At 44.8% G+C, this 22,811-nt stretch overlaps 1 protein-coding gene across 1 annotated transcript in view; it reads left to right on the top strand.

Annotated features, from left to right (window-relative positions):
- The window catches only part of LOC147900987 (uncharacterized), a 594,828-nt gene that overhangs the window by 191,206 nt on the left and 380,811 nt on the right, over nucleotides 1-22,811 (top strand). Inside the window, exon 9 of the mRNA XM_087376414.1 lies at nucleotides 10,921-10,981. Coding sequence (XP_087232540.1) covers nucleotides 10,921-10,981 — 61 coding nt within the window. The remainder of the gene's footprint in view (nucleotides 1-10,920; nucleotides 10,982-22,811) is intronic.

Below are 22,811 nucleotides of genomic sequence, written 5' to 3' on the forward strand. Positions count from 1 at the left end.
AGCCGCTTATCTGGAACGATCAGGTCAGAGATGCCGAGGGCCTTCAGTTGGGGGAGAGATCACACATCAGGTGGGATGGTTGGATGAGGGGGCCAGCCCGGTCCCTTCGAGTTTGGAGGGACACGTACAGATATTTGGAGACGGCTGATCTCGCAGACGCCGCTGGAGGTGTTCGTGGAGCCCAGGCGAGACGCACGGAGATCGACGGCGCGATCCCAGCTGACTGGTTAGTTCCACCGGAGCCTCAGATCCTCATGCCTGGTGACGACCGTTGGCTGGGACAGTTCACCCCCCGTGGCATCCCACTGGTGGTCGCAGAATGTATGGTCGACTCCTCTATTTCTTTCTTCGCGGTTATGGGGGATGGATGACTCAGGAGAGAGGATGCACTCATCGACCCCCTACTCCCATGGCAGAGGGTTCGGATCGTAGGCCTTTTGGGGAAGGTCTGGCGTACCGACCCTAGCATCGAGCAAGATCAGCTGCAGCTTTGGCGACTCTAGCTCTGGGAGGGGCGGGCCTTGTCAGAGCTTGAGTGGGACCCAGGAGAGTGGAGCTGGCCAGAGGTTGTGACAGGACAGGGGCCGACCTCCTTCTTCGCCTACAGCACGACTTTGGGCAGGCGAGTTCTTGGGAGGATGCAGAGTCGCCCTCCCACCCAGCGGCCCAGCTGGTATGCACAGGGTATTTCCAGATTCTTTTTGCAGGCCTTCTGGAAGGCCTTGTGGGAGAGCTGGCGGCCGCGGAAGATCTCCTACTTCCTGTGGCTTCTCGCCCACAAAGGTCTTCCGGTGGGGAGTTGGTTGAGACAGATAGGCCAGGACGGCGGACGCTGTCAGATCTGCCATGTGGTTGAGGAGTCACCAAAGCACTGCCTGTGGAGCTGCACTCGCGCCCAGGAAGTGTGGAGGTGGACTTTCGGGATTCTCACTCGCGCAGCACCAGAGCTAGGCTTGATCACGTGGGGCGCGTTCTGTTGGTGCAGCACCGCACCTGGTCTACATCACTTATTCAAGGCATGCCAGCAGGACCCCACTTTCCTTATCACGCAGGGTACATGGGGGCTGCTCGAGGGTATCCCGCAGCACCTAGCAGAGGCGGATACAGGAGTTCAGGAGAGGCAGCCAGTCTCGGAGATTATCAGCAGCATAGCAGGGTGGCACATTTGGACCTCGCGTTGCGCGCAGATCCTCGGTGGCACCTCCTTATCGACTGCCCAGGTCATGACTGATATTTGGTGCGAGATTATTCATACCCTCAGAGGCCAGTGGGACCAGATTCAGGGAGATTCCCGGTCCGGTCAAGAGAAGCGGAGACGCTTCCTTCGGGCTTGAAACACTCAAGGCCTCTTCTTCGAGCAGACCTCGCAGGGCCTTCGGTGGTGCTATTCACCACCCCGATGGCTGTTCATTCACACTCGCCTCATCCCGACGTGAGAGAGTGACTTATTGTGTTACCTTTTAGGGCTGTGTCCGATTTGTGAACGCAGCCCGTCAGCTACAAGCTGACTTTTTGTATCTTGTTCTCGAAGTAATATAATTAGCACTGTTTTTTCGGGAAAAAAAAAAATCCCAAATCCTTCATATCAAAGGCCTCATGCAACTTGGCCTTTAATGCATCTAGCTCATAAGTATTCTTGCTAGCCAATAGCATATCATCCACATATAGTGCCAGGATTATCAGGCTACTATCCTTAGCTCTTTTAGTGTAGAGGCCGTGATCAATTTCACTCCTTCTAAAACCCTGGGACCGAATGAAAGCATCAAACTTCTGATACCATTCTCTAGGTGCTTGCTTAAGACCATAGAGACTCTTCTTTAGCTTGCAAACTAAATGCTCTTTGCCCTTTTCTTCAAAGCCTTCCGGCTGCACCATGTAAATTTCCTCATGCAAATGCCCATGCAAGAAATCTGTCTTGACATCCATCTGCATAAGCTCCATATCCTCTGATGCCACTAGTCCAAGCATGCATCTAAGGGTGGTCATCTTCACAACCGGAGAGAATATCTCATCAAAGTCCACACCCTTCTCTTGCTTGAACCCTTTAGCGACCAAACGGGCCTTGTACCTAGGCACATCATCACCTGTGACCTTTATTTTGTAGACCCATTTACATGGCAATGCTTTCTTTCCATGTGGCAAAGAAACCAAGTCCCAAGTCTTATTCTTCATAAGTGAACTCATCTCTGATTGCATAGCATACTCCCACTTGCGTTGATCCTCACGCATCATAGCCTCTCTATAGCAAGAAGGCTCCCCGCAATCAGTAAGCATCACATAGTCTACCCCTGGAACAAACCTATCAGGCAGTCTAGACACTCTAGATGATCTTCTCAAGGGCATTTCAGCTTGCTGTCCCATTTGCATATCAGCCACATTTGGCTCATTATTTCCACCAATAGATGATTCGTCATCTACCCTTGATTGTATACCTATGGGAGTACTTGGTGGTACCATTTCTTGCACATTTGGTACATAGACAGCTTGCTGTCTATCAACATATGCAGGTGGATTCACATCCTGGAAAGTGATTCTCCTCATTTCCACATCCCTCATGGGTGCCTTATGCATCTTCTTCTCATTGAAGACTACATCATGGCTGCGTATCATGGCTGCGTATGATCTTCTTTGCTTCTGGATCCCAGAGACGATAGCCCATCTCTCCACTTTCACCATAACCCAAAAAGATGCATTTCCTAGACTTAGGATCTAGCTTCTTTCGAAGCTCTTTTGGCACATGTGCATATGCCTCACACCCAAATATACGCAAATGAGAGTAAGAGGGCTTCTTGCCACTCCATGCCTCTTCAGGAATACCACCATCCAAACTCTTACTAGGTGACCTATTGATCACATGCACTGCAGTCTTCATTGCCTCAGTCCAAAAACCACCAGAAAGACTTGCATTGGAAACCATGCATTGCAACCTTTCTTGAATGGTACGGTTCATCTTTTCTGCAACTGGATTTTGCTCTGGAGTATGAGGGGATGTGAGCTCCCTCTTAATCCCACGTGTATCACAGAAATACTGAAAGTCATGAGAGAGATACTCTCCACCATTGTCAGTCCGTAGGCATTTAAGCGTTCTACCTGACTGATTCTCAACCAAGGCCAGCCATTTCTGAAATACCTGGAACACATCACTCTTCCGAGCTATAGCATAAGCCCACACTTTCCTAGTTGCATCATCAATGAATGTCACATAGTATTCAGCCCCGCCTAATGACCGTGTAGGCATGGGACCACATACGTCTGAATGCACCAAATCGAGCTTTTCAAACTCTTTCTTTCCCCTTCTTTTATGGGCTGATTTAGTCTGCTTCCCATAGAGACAATGCTCACAAAATACAAAATCAGAGAAACTCAAATGTGGTACATAACCCAAACGGCATAAGAGTTTCATTCCATTCTGGCTCATGTGCCCCAACCTGCAATGCCACAAAGAAGTGCTTGGCTGCTCGGTTATTGCAACAACATGATCAAATACCCCTGATACATGTAAGGGATACAAAGTCCCACACTTGGCACCCCTGGCCAAAAGCATAGAGCCCTTCTGAATTTTCCAACTCTGAAAGCCAAAAGTGGTGTGAAAACCAGCATCATCTAGCTGACCCACTGAAATAAGACTCTTGGTCAGCTTAGGCACATGTCTCACATGTTTCAAAACAAATGCAGACCCATTTGCAAAAGAAAACTTTATGTCACCTGCACCCACTATGTCACATTCATAGTCATTTCCAAGATGCACACAACCTGTCTTTCCACTGTCATAAGTGGAGAACCATTCCCTATGGGGAGTAACATGGAATGAAGCACCAGAATCCAAAATCCAATCCTGGGAATATGCATTATCTAAAGTGGTAAGCAACTCTGTAGATAAACTAGACATGAAGAGAACGTCATTGTCACTATCATGTGTGACTGCATTGATCTCCTTGATCTTCACTTTTGCTTTGTCTTCCCTTGGACTTTCTTCCTTTTGATTTGCACCCCAATTTGCATTCTTTTTCTTATTCTTTTGCTCTCTTTTCAGCTTGTAGCAATCCTTTTTCATATGGCCCTTCTTGCCACAATGGTAACACTATATATTCTGTGCCCTGGATTTGCTACGAGACTTCCCCCTGAACTGTGATCTGCCCCTTTGCACATTTAAGGCTGCATCCTGCTTGTTGCCATCCATATACTTCCGTCTAATCTCCTCGGCCAACAAGCTACCCACAACATCATCAAATTTTAGTACTCCACTAGGTGCAGAGTTACTGGCAGCTGTACGGAAGGTATCCCATGAGGATGGCAATGAACATAAGAGAAATATTGCCTTAGTCTCCGCATCAAAATTCATCTTCTGAGCCTGAAGCTGGCTGAAAATAATATTGAATTCATTCAAGTGAGAAGCAATGGAGACCCCTTCCTTCATCTTCAGCTCAAACAACCTCTTCATGAGGTAAACTTTATTAGAGGCAGTTTTCTTCTCATAAGTGGCACACAGTTTGTTCCACAAATCTTCCGTAGTCTGCTCATTTACTACTGTGAAAATAAACTGACTCTGCAAGATGAAGTCTAATAGTAGACTTTGCTAATGCATCCAACTCATTCCAATCATCCTCAGACATATTTGTAGGCTTAGCTTCAATCCCTGCCTGGCCTATAAATCATCCACTGCAACCCAATGCATACCACGAATGAGCGCACACGGCTCAAACTGCAACCAGAGTGATCTGCATAAGGTATGCTCAAGAAATCATAGTCCCACGGTAATGAGCGCTACTGAAAATAGAACCTGAGATGCCTCAAAACATGGGCGCCATTGCATAATCGGACTCAGCAAGAAAATCTGCAAATATCTCTCTTCTGCCAGAACTCCAAAATCCCAACCGATGAGTGAGAAATGGGATTCAACACTTATCCACTGCCATGTGGCATAAATCTAAGGTTTCAAAACCTTAGAATGAAAAATGCATAACAGAGAGACGAAATCGAATACACAGAGATCTATAACTCTGAAAATCCTCCACCGAATTGTGCAAGAACTGACAGGTAGGGGTTTTTGGGTATCCGGAACGCAATGGGACAGACGGTTTTGGAAACCGTGGTCTCAATCACTGGGTCCAACACACGGACTGAAAAACGTTTTTGGAAACACAGCTGTTTGTAAACTCCATCGGAGTGCGAATGATGAGCAACATAGAAGTTTTAGGACCTCCTGAGTCCACCGAAACTGGCAGATCTGCAAATGGTTGCTCCAAACTTGAGTTCCAACACCCGGGCAAAAAACGCAGGAACTGACACAGTGAGTCAGAAATCCAATGAAATGACCGCAGATTCAAGAATGAAGGTGTTTCCAAGCTCCTGAAGTGAAGTGGACACCAAAAGCAAGCAATAGTTGCCTCTACAAGTCAATATGGAGTCTCTGTCGTCGAACGAAACAGGGAAAAGCTCAAAAAAACGACTTTTTCTTTGAAACCACTTAACAGGCTCTCAAAACCACTTCACAAAGCCAAAGTGACTTTTCCAAAGGTTCCTCCAAGGTCTCTGCACACTGGGATGCAAGTAAAGTCACCCACAAAGCTTCCCACAGAGCTTCTCCTTCTTCCCACAGAGCTGCTAAGCTTCAAGCATTCATGCACGCTCAGCTAGATCATTCGGGCTCTGATACCAGTTGAGAGTGCTCTCAACGCCTCTGATACCAGTTGAGAGTGCTCTCAACGGAAGCAAGAATGGAAGAGGGAGAGAGAGAAACAGAGAGCCACACAAGTTTTGGTGGGTGCCGAACCACCCTAATCTTCTTTTTCATTCATTTATATATGTGTTTGAGTATTGTACATAACCGGGGTAAAGGCACAGTGACCTTTAACCCCCACAGGAGAGTCAACCGAGGAATGAGCAGCCCTGAAGAGAGTGGCTTTCTATTCATGGTGGGATGGCAGTGAATCATTGGAGATCTAGGTTTGGGGCCAACCCTACTTGTCCTCGTTGCCTTTCTGCTTCGGAGATAATCCAGCACTGCATTTGGGATTGTAGACAGGTGAGAATCATATGGAAGGGGATTGCAAGACTTTTCAGCACTTTTGTTCGCCTCCCCTTCTATATGACCTGGGGATTAGTGGCTTGGCTCACTCTTTTAGAGCCCCAGGTTTTCTTCGAGAGACATGACTCGTCTTGGGCTCTACACATCCGACAACACCTTCTTCAGGGCTGCTCATTCCTCGGTTGACTCTCCATGGGAGGTTTTAGCTAGCATTGCAGCATGGCACATTTGGAGAGCCAGATGCACTGAGGCTATGGAGGGTTCTCAGGTTCACCCTTCTCAGATCTTGGCCAGTACTTGGACAGATACGGTACACACTCTGATGGCCATATGTGCGACCATGCACGGATCCTCTCGAGCAGCCTCCACCAGGAGAGTTGCTTTTCAGAGACTGCCCCAATGGCTGAGTGAAACCAGCATCTCAAGTCAATATGGTTGACGTAGTAGTGGTGGGGGAGGGCAAGAATCTCCATTTGATCGGTGCAGTGTTGGAAGCTATGACAAGGTCACAAACAAAAGGTGACAATCGTAAGGACGACTCAGTATCAGCACCGCATACCTCATCACTGACCAGTATTAACTTAGTCACTAGAAGTGCATCCCCTCAAGAGTCACCCCCTCCCTCCAAGGTGGACACTAGGCCCAAGGATACATCACCCTTGTCCTTTCCTGTTAGTGGATCAGAAAGAATCCTGAAAGCCTCACAGCCATCAAGGCTTGTCACTAGCTCCTAGAGTGGTCCACCTTCCAGTGACCAATCTATGCCTTCAAGGTATTAGGTCCTGGTTAAGAGTGTCACTGAATATCTTCAATACAGTTCTCAGGACGAGGCTAGCACACCTCAGTTTTCTTCCCCCAAGTCCAGAACAATGCGGTTTGCAATGGAGGCGATGATCCTAGGACAAAAAACAGAGACAAGGAGGTAAAAGCATGACTTTCCACTCTCCCCCTAGGAAGCACACTTAACGCAGATAAGGAGATGCCACCGAGACATGGTATGGAACAAGACAAAGGGAAGCGGGTGATGGAGGAACCATTACATGAGTCAATGGTTGGACCTTCACATTTACACCCTCGGCCTCGACTGAGCTTTGACCCCCAAATAGAACTCATAGGATGAGGTCACAAAAGGCTACTACCTAGCCCTACTCCTTGACTAAAAATCTGATGGACCAACATCACTCTATGACAACATTGTTTGTTGTCTCCATAGATCAAGCACCAAGCGATTGCATTCCTAAACCACATGCCAAGGGATCGATAAAAGGGACCTATTCAAGATGGGCCCATAGTAAATTCCAACACCCCCCATGAAGGCAAGGTGAGAGACTACTGGAATGGAACCAAGAACTGAACATGACAATGACGGTCATCAGAACTATGCATGCCGGTCTAGAACTAGACATGGTTGCCACACAATCTTAGAGGCAAGTGAGCATGGTTCAGAGGCTAGTGAGCATAACATAGAAATCTCATTTAGCATGGCTCAGAGGCTCATCATGCATGGATGCATGACCAACTCAGAGGTCTAGGAGACCTATCAAAGCCAATACATATGGCTCCCACAGTACATCCCCCCTTGGCTTCATAACAGGACATGTTAGGAAGCCACACACCAAAAAAATAGGAAAACCAATGCATCTTTTTAGGAGGACTATCCAAGGCAGAGGACCTTTAGACTCAATGAAAACCAAACACTCAATACATATCGTTTTAGGGGGACTACCCAGGGCAGAGGACCCCAAAATACATCAAGCGTGTAGTAATAAATAAAAATATCTCTTTGTGAAAGAGATGTCCTCCAAGTAGCTAATGCACATGTGTACACATCTCTGCGAGTCGATGATGATGTCAAGGAAGCGCTAGGTAGGAATGCCCCAAAATATGTGTCAGTGAAGTCCATGGGTAGCTACATGGAGCAATTACATGATGACTCTTAAAATGCAGGAAGGAGAGTCACCAATGTCGAAGTAGAAGCCTCAGGTACCACGACCAATCGGAAAGTCAAGCAATGCGAAGTACCTTAGGCACCGATCGAATAAGAAATGTTGAAGAAGTCACTTGTTGATGTAGAGTGGTCTACATTAAGCTCGATGTAATACACTAATCAAAGACATCACTGGAGTGGAGTGTGTCCGGGTAGTATCGGTGAACTCACATTTAGCTCGAGAAGTCTTCACAAAAGTTTGGAGTAGTCACGTGAAGGAGTCACTGCAATGTAATGTCAAGAGGTCACATCAAGTGACGGGCAGAGAAGATAGAGGCAGCGTGGACAACAGCTCCAAGAGAATGATGGGCAGAATGCGGGTACGAACTTGCGGGCAGCAACTCCAAGAGAATGTCGGGCAAAAGGAGCAAATGGCGGGCTGGAGCAGAGGTCAACGATGAAGAGGATGGACAGAGCTCCACGTTGAGCTGGTTGCATCATGCTTGGGTTGTCAAATCATTGAGCTTTAGAATAAAATTCGCGCACAGAAACAAATTTCGTCACTTCTTGCAAGGGCTGTAACTTTTCACAGAAAACTCAGATTGCAATGATGTAAAAACAAAATTTGTAGTACTCAAGGTCCTCTACAACTTTGTTGAAGACACAAAGCCATGATTCTACTTCTAGATCCGGATAGAAGCATCACATCGTCCGCAGGTCACAGAAAGAAGTAGCTGAAGGAAGAAGAAGAGAGGTGGCAGATCATGGCGTGGAGAAGAGAGCTCAAGGAAGGAGAGAAGAGGGAAGCCTTCCAAGGAGGAGGAGTTAGAGTAGCTTCATTGGCCTCCCTCACCTCAACCTCTTGGAAGGGAAAGGGAAAGAGAGAGCAGGGCTAGGAACATGGCTCTGATACCATATGAAGAGATCTAGTAGCTAGCTAGGAACTGAATGGAAATGTGAAAAGCATAATGAAAAGCAAAATGGAAAGGAAAATGAAAGAACAAGTACTAGGCAATAATAACCAAAATACTCACATGTAGATAGCTTGATGTTGACTGATATCAAAAGACTCAAGACAAGTACAACACTATATAGTGTGACACTAGACTCTAGAAAGCCATAGTGTATATGGGATAACTCCCAATATGACACGTGGCATGTCTAGGACTCAGTAGACTATAAAACACCCCCTAGACACCTAGTACACTCATTTTTGACTCACTTTGGCTTCATATTCCAACAGATACCTCGTCAACTACAAATGCATCCAATTCCAGAGATAAATACATTACTCATTGTTCACCACACAAGAACAATTGGGATTAGAAGTAAGTGGACTCCCTTCGAAGAAGACGGAGCATTTTTACCAGTACCGCGAGCAAGTATCCAGGTACAGAGACTCGAAACAACCATGAATCAGTCCTTTTCAGACCACACCATCTACCACAGCCTCGTAATAGATTTGAAAATAACAGACATGGTTCTCTTCCTCAATCTCAGTCACACATCCCAAGATAAACCAATTGTTGTACGGATGTGTAAAAGGTACCTTCTTCTGGATGTCAACACCAGTGAGCCACAACACCAATCCAGACAATATATTCTAAGCACTACAAGTTTCTTTGCCCACACGATTCAACTGCAGCAGCAACCATGAATCTACAATCTTGAGTTTTCTATACAGTTAGCGTCGACCAACCCATCAATGAGCAAGACACCTTCCCCGTCATGTCAAAGAGAAAATCAGAGATCAGCATCACAAGAACTAGAGACAACACCATCGAACACAATCATAACGATAAACCCACAAATTGGCCCTCCCTTGCTTGGTTCAGCCTTTCCACGTCATAATTCAGGAGGAATGGCAATGTATCAATCTATTAGCGAGCAAGTATCTCCACACAATATCTACGGAGAGCACCTATCACCTAAGGCCAAGCTCCATCCGTTGAGATCGTCCAGCAGAGTGTGCTTCAGCATGTGTCAATCACACCACACAGTTGCTCTCTCTCTCACGTGCAGCCCTTCATCTTTGTCTTCGAGCATTCAACCCTTTTTTGGCAGTCTCTCTCAGCACCCCCACGTACCATCGTCAATCCTCTTTCGAGAAGCACATAGAGCCAGCCCACATACCTTCATGCATGCCCATGTTATTGGTTCCAGATGAATCCAGCCACCTCATCGTTGATCTAGCCATGTCACCAGTATGAATTAATTACTCTCCAATGTTTTCCCCCAATTGTACACCAAACATTAATTGCACATGATTCCAACCTTAGGCTCACACAACATTTAATGCCCAATTACTCACCTACCAACAACCACATAATCCACCCAACCCTGACACCCACAAAATTACATGACACCCCTAAATACATGAAACACTCGTGCCATCATAACATGTGACTTCAGGAACAATCACAAAAACACATATCATCTTGTAACCACACATGCACACTGGATACTTGCTCTGAGTAAATCCACATTGCATTTCTTCATCACTTCCCACTGTCCCTGCAAAGATATATACATTACTCACAAAATTTACATCAGTAGAGTTCCAATGCCTTAAAAACATGGCTTCTCTGTGGTTAACCCCCCATCACTACCCTATGTGTATGGACAAGTGTCTACTTCCCTTATCTACAAAGTGCATCTTTCCACTGCTTTTTTTGTCTTATCAACGTATCCATCTTATCTATTGACCTAATAAAACTTGTAATACGATAGGATCTACATGAAATTGCTTTACATATAATTTTTGGAGTTGCATTTTAATGTAATGTGTTCACTAAGATCACATTAGAATCAAAATGTGGGGCCGCATTGAGGTAGTCAGTTGATCTATTTTCACAATGCATGAATACTCTAAGTAGATCAACACAATATCCTTAGAATTATTTATTATTGGTAACATTAGAGCTTACTTTGGTTATAAATTCATGTTATTATTGGTTTTATGCAGTATTACATTTTATGACACAGGGCGTTTGTCATTTGACATGCTTGGACGGATAGAAAATCTGGTATAGTCACAAATAAAAGATGCAATATATTAAATGGTTCTATCTTCAAGCAAAAAGTCAATCCAATACATAGAGTGTGATTATGCAAAACTTTGTAGAACATGAACTCAAGATATGAAAAATCCATTGTAAAGAAATGAAAACTCTTTATGCATATTTTTATGAAAATTGAGTAGTTTTGTTAGCCTCTTTCCGGGAAAGGAAAAGAATGTATGTCATACGTCAAATTTGTTGAAGCTCCTCTTTTGCAAAAGAGAGAGTTCTATTAATTATAATCAAAATACTAAAAAAGGCTCGGGGTAAGTCCTATGAGCTTCAAATGGTAGTCACACATAACAGAGGCTGAAAAAGACAATTTGCACACAACATTTTGCTACTCCTCTAGGTGCCCTGCATTCTCAACCCCTTGCGGTTCGCTTCCTTTCAACTCATCCTGCCAGCCTCCACCCACCCCTCTCCATCCCGCCACCCCTATCAGCCTCTCCATCCATTCTACTCCCGTTTCATCCCTCTATCCTTCCACCTGTATTCCTTTCTGCTTCCCCTCTCAACACTCTGCCTATTCTAGCCCAATTGATTCCCAAAAATAGACATTCAAGAATATGCATGCACCAATTGATTCCCAAAAAACAAAGGGGAATTTTCCAAAAAATCTTGCTTATATTGAGATAACCTCATAAAAATCCTTTGCAAATTTGTAGCATCCTTTCAGGAGTGATTTCAGCCATTGTGCCATATCTATTGAATCAAGAATCCTGGAAAAAACTAATACGATAGATTTTGAGTAAGCTCATGAACAAGGTAGATAGAACTTGGCCCAAAATAAAAACATAAACTCTAGCACGGGTCCATCACCACATGCTTGATTAATGTCAGGAAGCCCTTCTTACAAAGTATCTACAAAGCACTATAGCTCAAGATTGAGGCATTGTTTGAGTAGAAGCGCAGGGTTGCTTCAGCCCTTTGAAATTCTTGGTAATATGTGGGAAAGTATTTCCAATTTTATCATAGGGAACCAATAACAAAACATGACGGTCATCAAAATTGTGCATCATGCCGGTCTAAAACTAGACATGGATCCCACACAATCTCAGAGGCAAGTGAGCATGGCTCAGAGGCTAGTGAGCATAACATCGAAATCTCATCTAGCATGGCTCAAAGGCTCATCATACATGGATGCATGATCAACTTAGAGGTCTAGGAGACCAATACACCAACAAATAGACCTATCAAAGCCAAAAACACATGGCTCCCACAGTACATCCCCTCTTGGCTCTAAAGACTAATAAGGAACATGGAGCCACACACAAAAAATACATCATTTTAGGAGGACTGTTCAAGGCAAAGTACCTTTATTGACTACACACACATGAATTATTACATTCATTTTTGGGAAACACCCCCAGGGCAGAGTACCCAAATATATCATGCTTAGAAAGCAAAATCATGATCTCCATCATCCTCTAGATGTTGGAGATAGACAGTAAGAGCATGATCCTGTGTTAGATGGTCATCTTCGTATGCATCATCACTAGTAGCGAATGCCACCCAATTGGCATGATCCTTCGATTGTTGTTGAGCAAGCTTCTAGTAGCACCTGTCCTCAATATGACCGAGCTTGTTGCAATAAGTGCACTTGAACAGCTTGAATGTCTTTCCTCGTGCTGGTGGAGTCGATGTCCTAGGTCTCCATTTGCTGGTGGAGGCGAGAGCCTGTGTAGTATCCGATGAGTACGATGGAGATTCTTTGTTGCGGCGATCCTTTTCAAGAAGAAGAGACACCATATCTTCGAATGTAGTTGATGCAATGCGAAGTACTTCAAGGGCATTCTCAAAGCGAGAAATCCCTTCCATACTTGTCATGAGGACAGCCATTTTGGCCTTGTCATCCGGGCAACACTTCAAGTTGGAGAGTTGTTGTGAACTAAAGACTGAATTTTTGCTATATGTGCACTCAAGGTATCAGACTCTTCCATTTTCAACTTATAAAATTGCATTTTCAGAAATGCCTTGGAGTTGGTGATCTTGTTACCAAATATATTCTTGAGGCATGCCCAAATCTCCTTAGCCTTGGACTTGAAGTCAATGTGATGAATCAATGAATCATCTAGGCAAATCCCGATGATTGCAATGGCCCTCAAATTGTGTTACTTCCAAATCTTGTGTATTTGAGGCTCCGTTGATGCCTCAAGTGCTTCATCATCTTCGATGGCATCCCAAACATTCTCCTTCATGAGAAGGAATTGGACTTTTGTTTGCCATGTGGGAAATCCGTCCCCCTTGAATTTGTCCACAAGGAGAGAGTTGGTGGAAATCGAACCCATAAAGCTGGCAACTAGGAAAGAGAAGAGTGATGGACAAAATGGAGCTGTAGAAGAGGAAGCGCAAATGTAGAAGAGGAAGAGGGGACAGAATGGAAGAGTAGATGGTGGGCACAAGCGAGCAGAGGAAGAGATGGCAGGCACAATGGAGCTGTAGGTGGTGGACAGAATAATAGCGAGCAGAGAAAAGGAGTGGGCAGATCAGTAGCAGGTGTACAGACAAGCTGTACGGGCTGTTTGTAGGCTTGTTGTATGGCGCTACAGTCCGTACATTTGTACGGCCGGCTATACGGCTGGTACGGGCTGTTTGTACAGCCTTGTTATATGACGCAGCATCAGCATGGGCTGAATGGCGAGCTGAGCGGGCTGAATGATGAGCTGAAGCATGAGCACGATCTCTTGTTAATGAAGCTCTCCAATGGTGAGGCTCAACATGGAAGAGAGAGGTTGAGCTCAAGGTGGAATTGGAGAAGGCATTCCTCCAAAGGGAATGAGGGAGAGAGGCTTCAATGTCCTCAATCTCTTATCTCAACCTCTTGGAAGATAGCCTAGCTCTGATACCATATGAAGATGCAAGACATGGAATGGAAAGGAAAGTAGAAAAGCAAGACTAGGCAAACATAATGGAAATGAAAGAATGCTAGAAAGAAATGTACAACCAAGCAAAGTACTTACATGATCAAGAAAGGCTTGAGGCTTGATTGATTTGACATGAGAAAGTACAATGCCTTTATAGGATAGGCACACACACTCTAAGTGTCAAATGTATATGGGATAAGTCCCATAGTGACACGTGGCACTCTAGGATGTAGTATAGTACTACTCTAGAACTCAATAGAAACACACTAAAAGTCACTCAAATTGACTCCATTTCCTAACACAAGGGTCTGACTCCATCTAGGTTATCATGGAACGCTTGACAAAGATGGCTAGATTTTTACCTACTAGATCCACAGTCACAGCAGCTAAGTTGGCTCAACATTTCATTGACCAATTGTTTCATGTGTATTGGTTTCCGGATGACATAGTCAATGATAGGGACTCCAAGTTTATGAGTGAATTCTGAACACTTGTCTTTGACAAGGTGGATACCACACTCTTAGTTTGAGTTCCTCTAAGCATGCTCAGTTTGATGGTTAGATAAAAGTTATGAACCAACATTTAGAGCATATGCTTTGAGCATATGTTACGGAATAGTAAGGAAACTTTTGCCCTCATAAAATATATGAGTGTCTTGAATTTTGTAGCAGAAGTATGACTGTTTGTATAGACCACAACCAGAAGCAGGTGTACGGCACTATGTATGGACCACAGTATGGATAAAGGAGCTGGAGTACAGCCTAGAGTATGGAGCACAATACGGATGAGCAAGAGGCTGATAGTTATGAATCTTCTCCAAGAAAATGGCACTAAATTTGACCATGTTTGAGCCCGTTTTCTGGCAGCAACAAGGCTGGGGGTTGAGTTGAGAAGAAATAAGAGCTAGGAGGCTAAGAGACAACCACGAACAAAACATGACAATCATGGTCTAAGTTGAGGGACTATTGGAATGGAACCAAGAATAGAAAATGACAATGATGGTCATCAAACTGTGCACCCTATGTAACTCAGAGGCTAAAGTCTAAGCGTGTTCAAAGGTTGATCCAAGCATTTTCATGGCTTGAGACTCGAGGCTCACATTATAGTATGGCTACATGACCAGCTCATAGGTCTAGGAATACACCAACGTCCTGGAACTCGGCCAGGCCTGATAACGAGACCTTTCAAAGCCAATACATGGCTCCCATAATACATCCCTCTCTAAACCTATCAAAGCCAATGCATGGCTCCCACAGTACATCCCCTCCTGGCTCCAGGGGCTAATGAGAGACATGGAGCCACACACCAAAATAAAATAGGAAAATACATCTTTTTAGGAGGACTATCCAAGGCAGAGAACCTTTGACTCAACACACATGATTTATTTGTATTCATTTTGGGGGACAATCTAGAGCAAAGTACCCTTGACTCAAACAAGAAAGTAGTAAAGATATATTTCATTCATTTTATGCATAGAAAGGGCAGAGAACCCATGTGCCCAAAGTAGCTACCGCACAAGAGTGTGCACGTCCTGATGCAAAGTGGTATGTCGGTGAAGAACCATGCGAGAATGCCCTCGAATGATGTGTCGATGAAGCCCATCGAAGCAGCTACCAAGGGAGATCACGTATGACTCTCAATGTGCCGATCGGAGAGTCACCAAATGCACAGAAGAGGCTTTAAAAAATGAGTGAAAGTGCTCGGTCACAGGAGTCCAAATCTGAGCAAAAAATGCCAAAAAGTAGCCTAAAACTTCTAGGAATCTCGCCTTCTAAGTACGGACTCCTAGCATTGTCGTGCATCCGCTTGTAGAGGTCCGTACAGCTGTACAAGAAAAAAATTGATTTTTTTTTCTCAAAATGGTGCGGGACAGGGTCGTTTATGTTTGAGCAGTGTCAAAATATCAAAAAACGTCAAAATCTGACTCCAAAAGGTCACAAAACAGCCACTGGACTGCTCCAAAACAAGTTTTTGGCAACCAACTGACGAGGAATGTCTGCCAATGCTGAGGGAGAACCACGAACTGATGTGGGAGTGAGCTGAACTTACAAACGAGGAACCATGGCGAGGCTAAGGGAAGGGAGGCTCTACCTTAGAGGAGAGGGGAGCTTCCATTTGCAGGCTTCTCTCATCCTCTAGATAGAGCAAGAAGAAGGGGAAGGTAGGAAGGGAGGCTCTGATACCACATGAAGGAAAATGGTGCAAAGAGAGAGAGAGAGGGTAGGCTAGGGAGAGAGGAAGTGATACTCAAAAGGAGATATAATGAAATGGAAATGAAATGACTAGAGCAATGAACAAAAATGAGAGTACTCACATGTAGACCAAAGAGCTTGTATCTTGATACTTATTGATTTGACACTTGACAAGTATAGCTCTTATATAAGAGCACACACACACATATGAACACCTATGCATATGGGATAACTCCCAATATGACATGTGGCATCCATAGGACACACTAGACTAGAACTCAGACTAGAACACACATTTTTGACTCACTTTGGCTTCATATTTCAACAATTTTCCCGCTTTCGTGGTGTGATTTGTGTTCTTCTCCAATTGATTAAGTGGTGAATTTGTGTGGAAGAGTTTACCTTTTGGTTTTAGTGGTATCAGAACTCAGGGTACGCTTTAGCGCTTGTGAAAGAAAAAGGCTACCTTGTGGCTTGTGTGGGAAGTTAAGGAGAAGTTTTTGTCAAGGACGAAGAAGAGAAAGCCCATGGAAAGAAAGAGAGAAAGGAAAAAATTCAGGGCTTTTACCATGGTCATATTATTGCAAAAGGGAGCTGGCCTATAGCCCTGCAGTGATAAAGAAGCTTTTAAATATCAATGCCATCGTTTACGCCATCAACCTTGGCCAAATTGACTTGATAGGGCAATCAATTGCCATCGTGAATTGCGTAGTCCACTGCCTTCAGAGGAGCCATTGCGTTACCGTCTCGTGTACGCAGACTCTAGAGCCAAAGGACTAGAGGACTCTACTCTAGGAACTTGCCCCATCGAACCAGCCCCGCCTTTATTAATCTACCAGCCATTCGTGTACTCAGACGCACTCTTGAGAGACGGCTCCACTGCATCGCTAGAGTGCCATCGCATGCTTCGTGCCATTGTGCAGACAGCGGCCTGTGGATCTCTACTGGGTTTGCCCATCGAATAACAGGTGCCTTTGCCATTGAGCATTGTGCTTAGTACTAGACTGCAAGCTTTCTTGCAGTATTTTGGCCCATGCGCCCATCGTTGTGGGCTGATATGTAAAGGGAGGCCACCCCTCTGATCCAAGCATCTGAAAATCCAAACCGTAGAAGAGTGCTCTCAAGAAAACCATCGAATCTTCTTGGGAAGAGGTTTGGCGGGGGTCTCGTTGTTGAGGCTGTCATTTCTTGCTATCTTGCATACATGTTGGATGCGATTGCACCCGTAGCATTGAGCTTGTAGATAATTAGTATGCAAGTTTGATATTTTTGCATATAGGAGACGGCTGTGATGTTTGGCAGGGGTCTCGTTGCGGAGGCTGTAGACTCTGTTGCCAATTCATCTTGAGTTTTGGCATAGCTTCGTGTACTGCGTGTGAATTCATTGCATGCTTTGAGAGTATGGAATGAAAGTGTGTGATATTATTTTTTATGCAATCTATTATGTGCCTATGCAAAATCATGTGAGTGCAGGTGATGTGTCTAACTATATGCTTATTTGTGGGATTTGATAGGGAAACTAAGACTCAAACATCCCTAATGTGCAAAAAACGTGCGTATGCAGTGAGTGTGCGTGTAACAATCTAGTGCAAACTATATGTGCAAAAACGTGCATATACGAGTGAGTGCTTGTGATACAATCTAATCCTAACTAAGGAAGACTTGGTTTCCCAAATCTTCGTTTTTGTCGGGGATGGCTCGCGTGTTGACGTAGTAGCGCTTCAGTCGGCTCCCGTTTATTGTTGTGTTGAATTGGACTCCATCTAGTGTTTCAAGTAGCACAGCTCCGATGGGATTCATCTTTCGTACTCGGTAGGATCCTTGACCTAGATACTTCAGTTTTCCCTTGTGTACTTTGGCATTGTATAACAGGACTAAGTCGCCTTCCTTGATGTCTTTAGCATTCAGATTCCTGTCAAACCATGTCTTTCTTCGACGTTTTTCTGTTGTCATGGCATGATAAGCGACTAGTCTTGTCTCTGTATGCTTTTCCAACTGACAGAGCCTTTCTTTCAAGGACTCATGATCACCCATGCGTTCCTGTATTGCGATGCGTAGACTTGGTATTACAAATTCGAGTGGGACCACGGCTTCAAGGCCGTACACCAATTGAAAAGGTGTGTTCCCTGTACTGACCTTGAATGTGGTTCTGTATGCCCATAAGGCTGCATTCAGTTTCTCTGCCCAATCAGAACGCTGTGGTTCTACTACCTTGGTGAGGATATTGCATATGATTTTGTTTGTGGATTCTGCTAGTCCATTCCCTTGGGGGTAGTAGGGTGTGCTTTTTCTATGAATGACCATGAAGCCAGACAAGAGTTCTTGGATTACCTCATTGACAAAATGTGTGCCTCTATCCGACACAATTTCAAGGGGGCATCCGAATCGGGTGATCACATGTTCGTACAAGAATCTTGCTGTGCTTTTGGCATCTGCCTTTCTGACTGCTTTAGCTTCAGCCCATTTTGTAAAGTAATCAGTGGCCACAATGATGTAGCGTGCCTGTGTTCCTTTTGCTGCTGGATGTATGGGACCTACATAATCAATCCCCCATTTTTCAAATGGCTGTTGTGCAACAACTGTTGTTAGGGGATTGAAGTCTTTGTGTTGTGGTTTAATAGTTCGTTGGCATACATCACAGCCTTTTACATATTCATAGGCATCTGCCCACAGTGTTGGCCACCAGTAGCCTGCGAGGAGAACTTTTCTTGCTGTGGCTTCCCCTTGGAAGTGTCCTCCTGCAATGCCTTCATGGACTTCACTCAGGATTGGCAGGATCTCATGAGGCATTACACATCTTCTTAATATCTGGTCCTTGCCCATCTTGTATAGTTGTCCTGCAATGAGTTGATAGGGTGCAGCCTTTAGAATCAATTTTCTGGCATCTACTGCTTTCATGTCAGGGGGTGGTCTTTTTGCCATCAAGTACCCAATGATATCTCCACACCATTCTGGAACAGCATCTATTTGAAATAGTGTGGCATCTGGTAAGTCATCTTCTACTCCAGTGGCTTCTTCTCCTGTCTTGACTCGAGACATGTGATCGGCAATGTAGTGTTGGGCACCTTTGCGGACCACAATTTTGAAGTTGAATTCTTGCAGCAAGAGGAGCCATCTGGTTATTCTTCCTGTGGTACACAGACGGTTCACAAGATATAGCAATGCTTGATGATCGGTGTAGAAGACACTGTACACCATTGCTAGGGCTTCCCTTTCTGTGGTTGTATAGTTGATCTCTGCATCATTGAGTTGTTGACTGGCGAAGTAGACGGGGTAGTCTTTCTTATGTTCACCAGGTTGACAAAGCACACTCCCAATTGCATACTTGGATCCATCAGTATGAACATGAAAATCAATATCCCAATTGGGAGATAGAAGGATGGGTGCTGTGATTAGGCGCCACTTTAAAAGCTCAAAGGCTTGGTCGCACTCTTCGGTCCATAAGAACTCCACTAATAATTTGTAAAGTGGTCTAGCTATCATGGCATACCGCAATATAAATCTTCTATAATAGCCGGCATGTCCCATAAAGACTTGTACACCTTTGGAATTTGTAGGAGGAGGCAATTCCATGATGATTTTGATTTTGACCATGTTAGTTGCAATCCCATGTTGAGAGACGATGTGTCCCAAAACAACTCCGTGGGTGACCATGAACTGGCATTTTGTTGGATTTAGGGAGATGCCATACTCCCTGCATTTGATTAGTACTTCTTCCAGACATTTGAAGTGGTCCTGTTTGGTTGAATGGATGCACAAATCATCCAAGAAGACCTGTAAAAACTTATTCAAAAATGACTTGAAAGCTATGAACATGACTCGCTGGAATGTGGCTGGGGCATTACAAAGGCCGAATGGCATGACTCTATATGCAAAAATACCCCATTCTGTAGCAAATGCTGTTTTTGATTGGTCTTGAGGAGCAATTTGTACTTGGTTATAGCCACTGAAGCCATCCAAGAAGCTATATATTTCGGATCCTGCCACCTTTTCCAACACTGTTTCTGTTAAGGGTAGGGGGTAGTGATCCCTAATTGTGGCGGCATTCACATTTTTCAAGTTTACGCATATTCTGAGCTTCTTGTTGCGTTTAGGCACAATGACAATGGGTGAAACCCAATCAGTGTGCTCTATCTCGTAGATGAATCCGGCATCTAGGAGTTTTTCCAGCTCGTCATAAACCATGGTGCCATATTTAGGATTTGTGCGATAAGGTCCACATACCTTAGGGCGAGCACCTTCCCTTATAGGGATCGTGTGAACTGCCACTTCTGGTGAAATTCCTTTCATCTCTTTGTATGACCATGCTAGGCAGTCACGGTATTCCATTAGGAGGTCTTTGAGTTTGATTTCATCTTCTTGACGGAGCTGTTTCCCAATGAAAACCAATTTTTCTTCCTCCCCTTCAAGGGCGAGGTCTATTGTGCGTGTTTTTGCCGGTCCCTCATAGATTGGAGTTTCTCCAATGCTATCGGTTTCTTGAACTTCAGATTCTCTGATTGGTCTTGGCATTGCTATTGGTGCACTGCCACTTGTATAATTCTTAAAGTATTCCGGCACTGCTCGAAGATCGGTGGGGTTGAACTAGCCTGAGATGTGTCATGAGTACTGGGTGGCATAGTTGCATTTAGTAATTTGTTAGGCTCTTCTTTCCTTTCTTTTTCTGAAGTCTCTTGATCGATCTTCATCCGCACATGTGGCTTATATTTCCGAAACTTCTTACGTTGGGAACTGTGGGGTAACTCTTCCACTGGTAAGGTGTTTCCAAGTAAGGGTTCATGTGCTGCACATACTCCTTCCAGTCCCTCAGGGGACCATTCAAGAGGTGGTGGTTTTGACTTTGAGGGGACTGCCTTTGCAAGATACAATTCCACAATCCGTGTTTGGACTCGTTCGAATTCATTGAAGTGATCGGCCTTGGCTCTTCTCTGCGATTTCCTCCGGCAGCTTTCTTGCGGGATCTTCTGCTGTTATGCAACTGTGGAGGTTTAACTTTTGGGAGCTCAACTGCCATTAGGGCATGCAGAATGGCTAGGTCATTATCAAAGATTTGATCTTCAATTGCAGCATTCGCAGCCTCTGTTTCAAGGTCCCAAGGAAAATCTGAGTCATTAGTGGTATGGGTACCTTCTTCAGGTTCATTATCCCATTCGAGGTCAACCATAAAGAAAGGCATCTCTAGATCGATTGGTTCTTCATGCGTCGGTGGACCTATAGTGTGTTAACATCTATCTGTGAGAAGATGGGGTCTAATGAATGGCAGTTGTCGATGGTTGCCAATGTTTGTATCCAGTTATTGACATTGCTTTGTGAGTCACCTGCTATGGCATGCTGTTGCAAGGGATCTGATTTGCTCGAGATTGTCGTGGAAGATGTGCCATCTAATGCTCTAGGAACAATGGGTTTAATAACTCCTGTCCCCACATTCACCCTGACTGCAGTGTCTCGATTCTGGATTGTCAATCTATCCGTTCCCCAGTCATGGAGGACTGATGCTTCCCGTAACCAAGGACGTCCCAGTAAGATTTGATAGGATTTTTTGGGGAGATCCAAGATTGTGAATTGAAGGGAAAAGCGGACTCCTGCGATCTTTGTGGACACGCCATTCACTATTCCCAAGGGTTTAGCCCGTGAATCATCGGCAAGGCGTATGTTGAAATTAGCCTTTTGCATTGGTGGGAGACCCCATTCTTCGTAAAGCTCCTTTGATAGGACATTGACACCTGCTCCACCATCCACTATGGCTTGGATTTCATTATATGCCTTGTGGATCAAAGGCACAGTGATGTTGCGTATGTCATCTTTCTCACCCATCCGCACAGGGATATCATCAATGTCGTTCATAGGTGGAGGGGGATTTGTGAGTTCAATCCATCCTTTGAAACTCTCCCAGAGATTGGGACAATTTCGTAAGAGGATTCCGATGGGAATGGACACAGGGCAACTCAGGATGCTAGAGAGTGCAGCTCCTTCAAGTTGACGTGGCTGTACATTCTGTTGTGGAGTCTGTTGTTGAAACAAAGGCTCGTGTACAGTATCAATACTTTGTGGGGCCAAGTCATGGAGTGGGTCTGGAGCTTGTTTCTGAGTCTCAAATTGAGCTTGTTCATTTTGGATCCATTGCTGAAGTGCCTGAAAACGAGCCTTCTCCACCTCTGCATTCGGGAATGGAGCTTCTTTTATTCGAGGCTCGGGAGTTGATGTGGATGAACTCGGCTGCTCATTGCTTGGCGGAGGTGGAGGCACTTGTGCTTTCTTTCTCAGAAGTCGCTTCGGTTGGATTGGAATGATAGGGTCCTTCGTGGCCGCTTTCTGTTGGCATGTAATTACATTGATAGGTTGTGACCTTAGACTTGCCGGACCCAGACTTTGATGGTCCACCCCAATGATGCCGATGGGGACATCAAGCTTAACCTCTGTTTGTTCTGGGACCTTATTTTTCATGGGACAATCCATACAGGCATGTCCTATGCCACAATCTCTGCAGAGTGGTTGGGCTACCGCGATGAGGGCACTCTGCGATTCTATGATTTTCTCCACAACCGTAACACTTGATTGGTGCGCGAAATGTGTTGGGTCGCACTTGATTTGCATAGACTGGTATTAGACCCTCTGCACCTTCTACATAGTACACTAGGTACTCTGCTTCATACTCAAATAGTGAGTCTACTTCTTCGGCTTGTAATTGATGTATGGGAACTGCCTGAGGAGCTGGATTTGCTGCTCTTGGATACGGTC

This window comes from Dipteris shenzhenensis, chromosome 6 (assembly GCF_047967505.1).
Source record: "Dipteris shenzhenensis isolate YYH24624 ecotype China chromosome 6, Dip_SZ_1.0, whole genome shotgun sequence".
NCBI lineage: Eukaryota > Viridiplantae > Streptophyta > Polypodiopsida > Gleicheniales > Dipteridaceae > Dipteris > Dipteris shenzhenensis.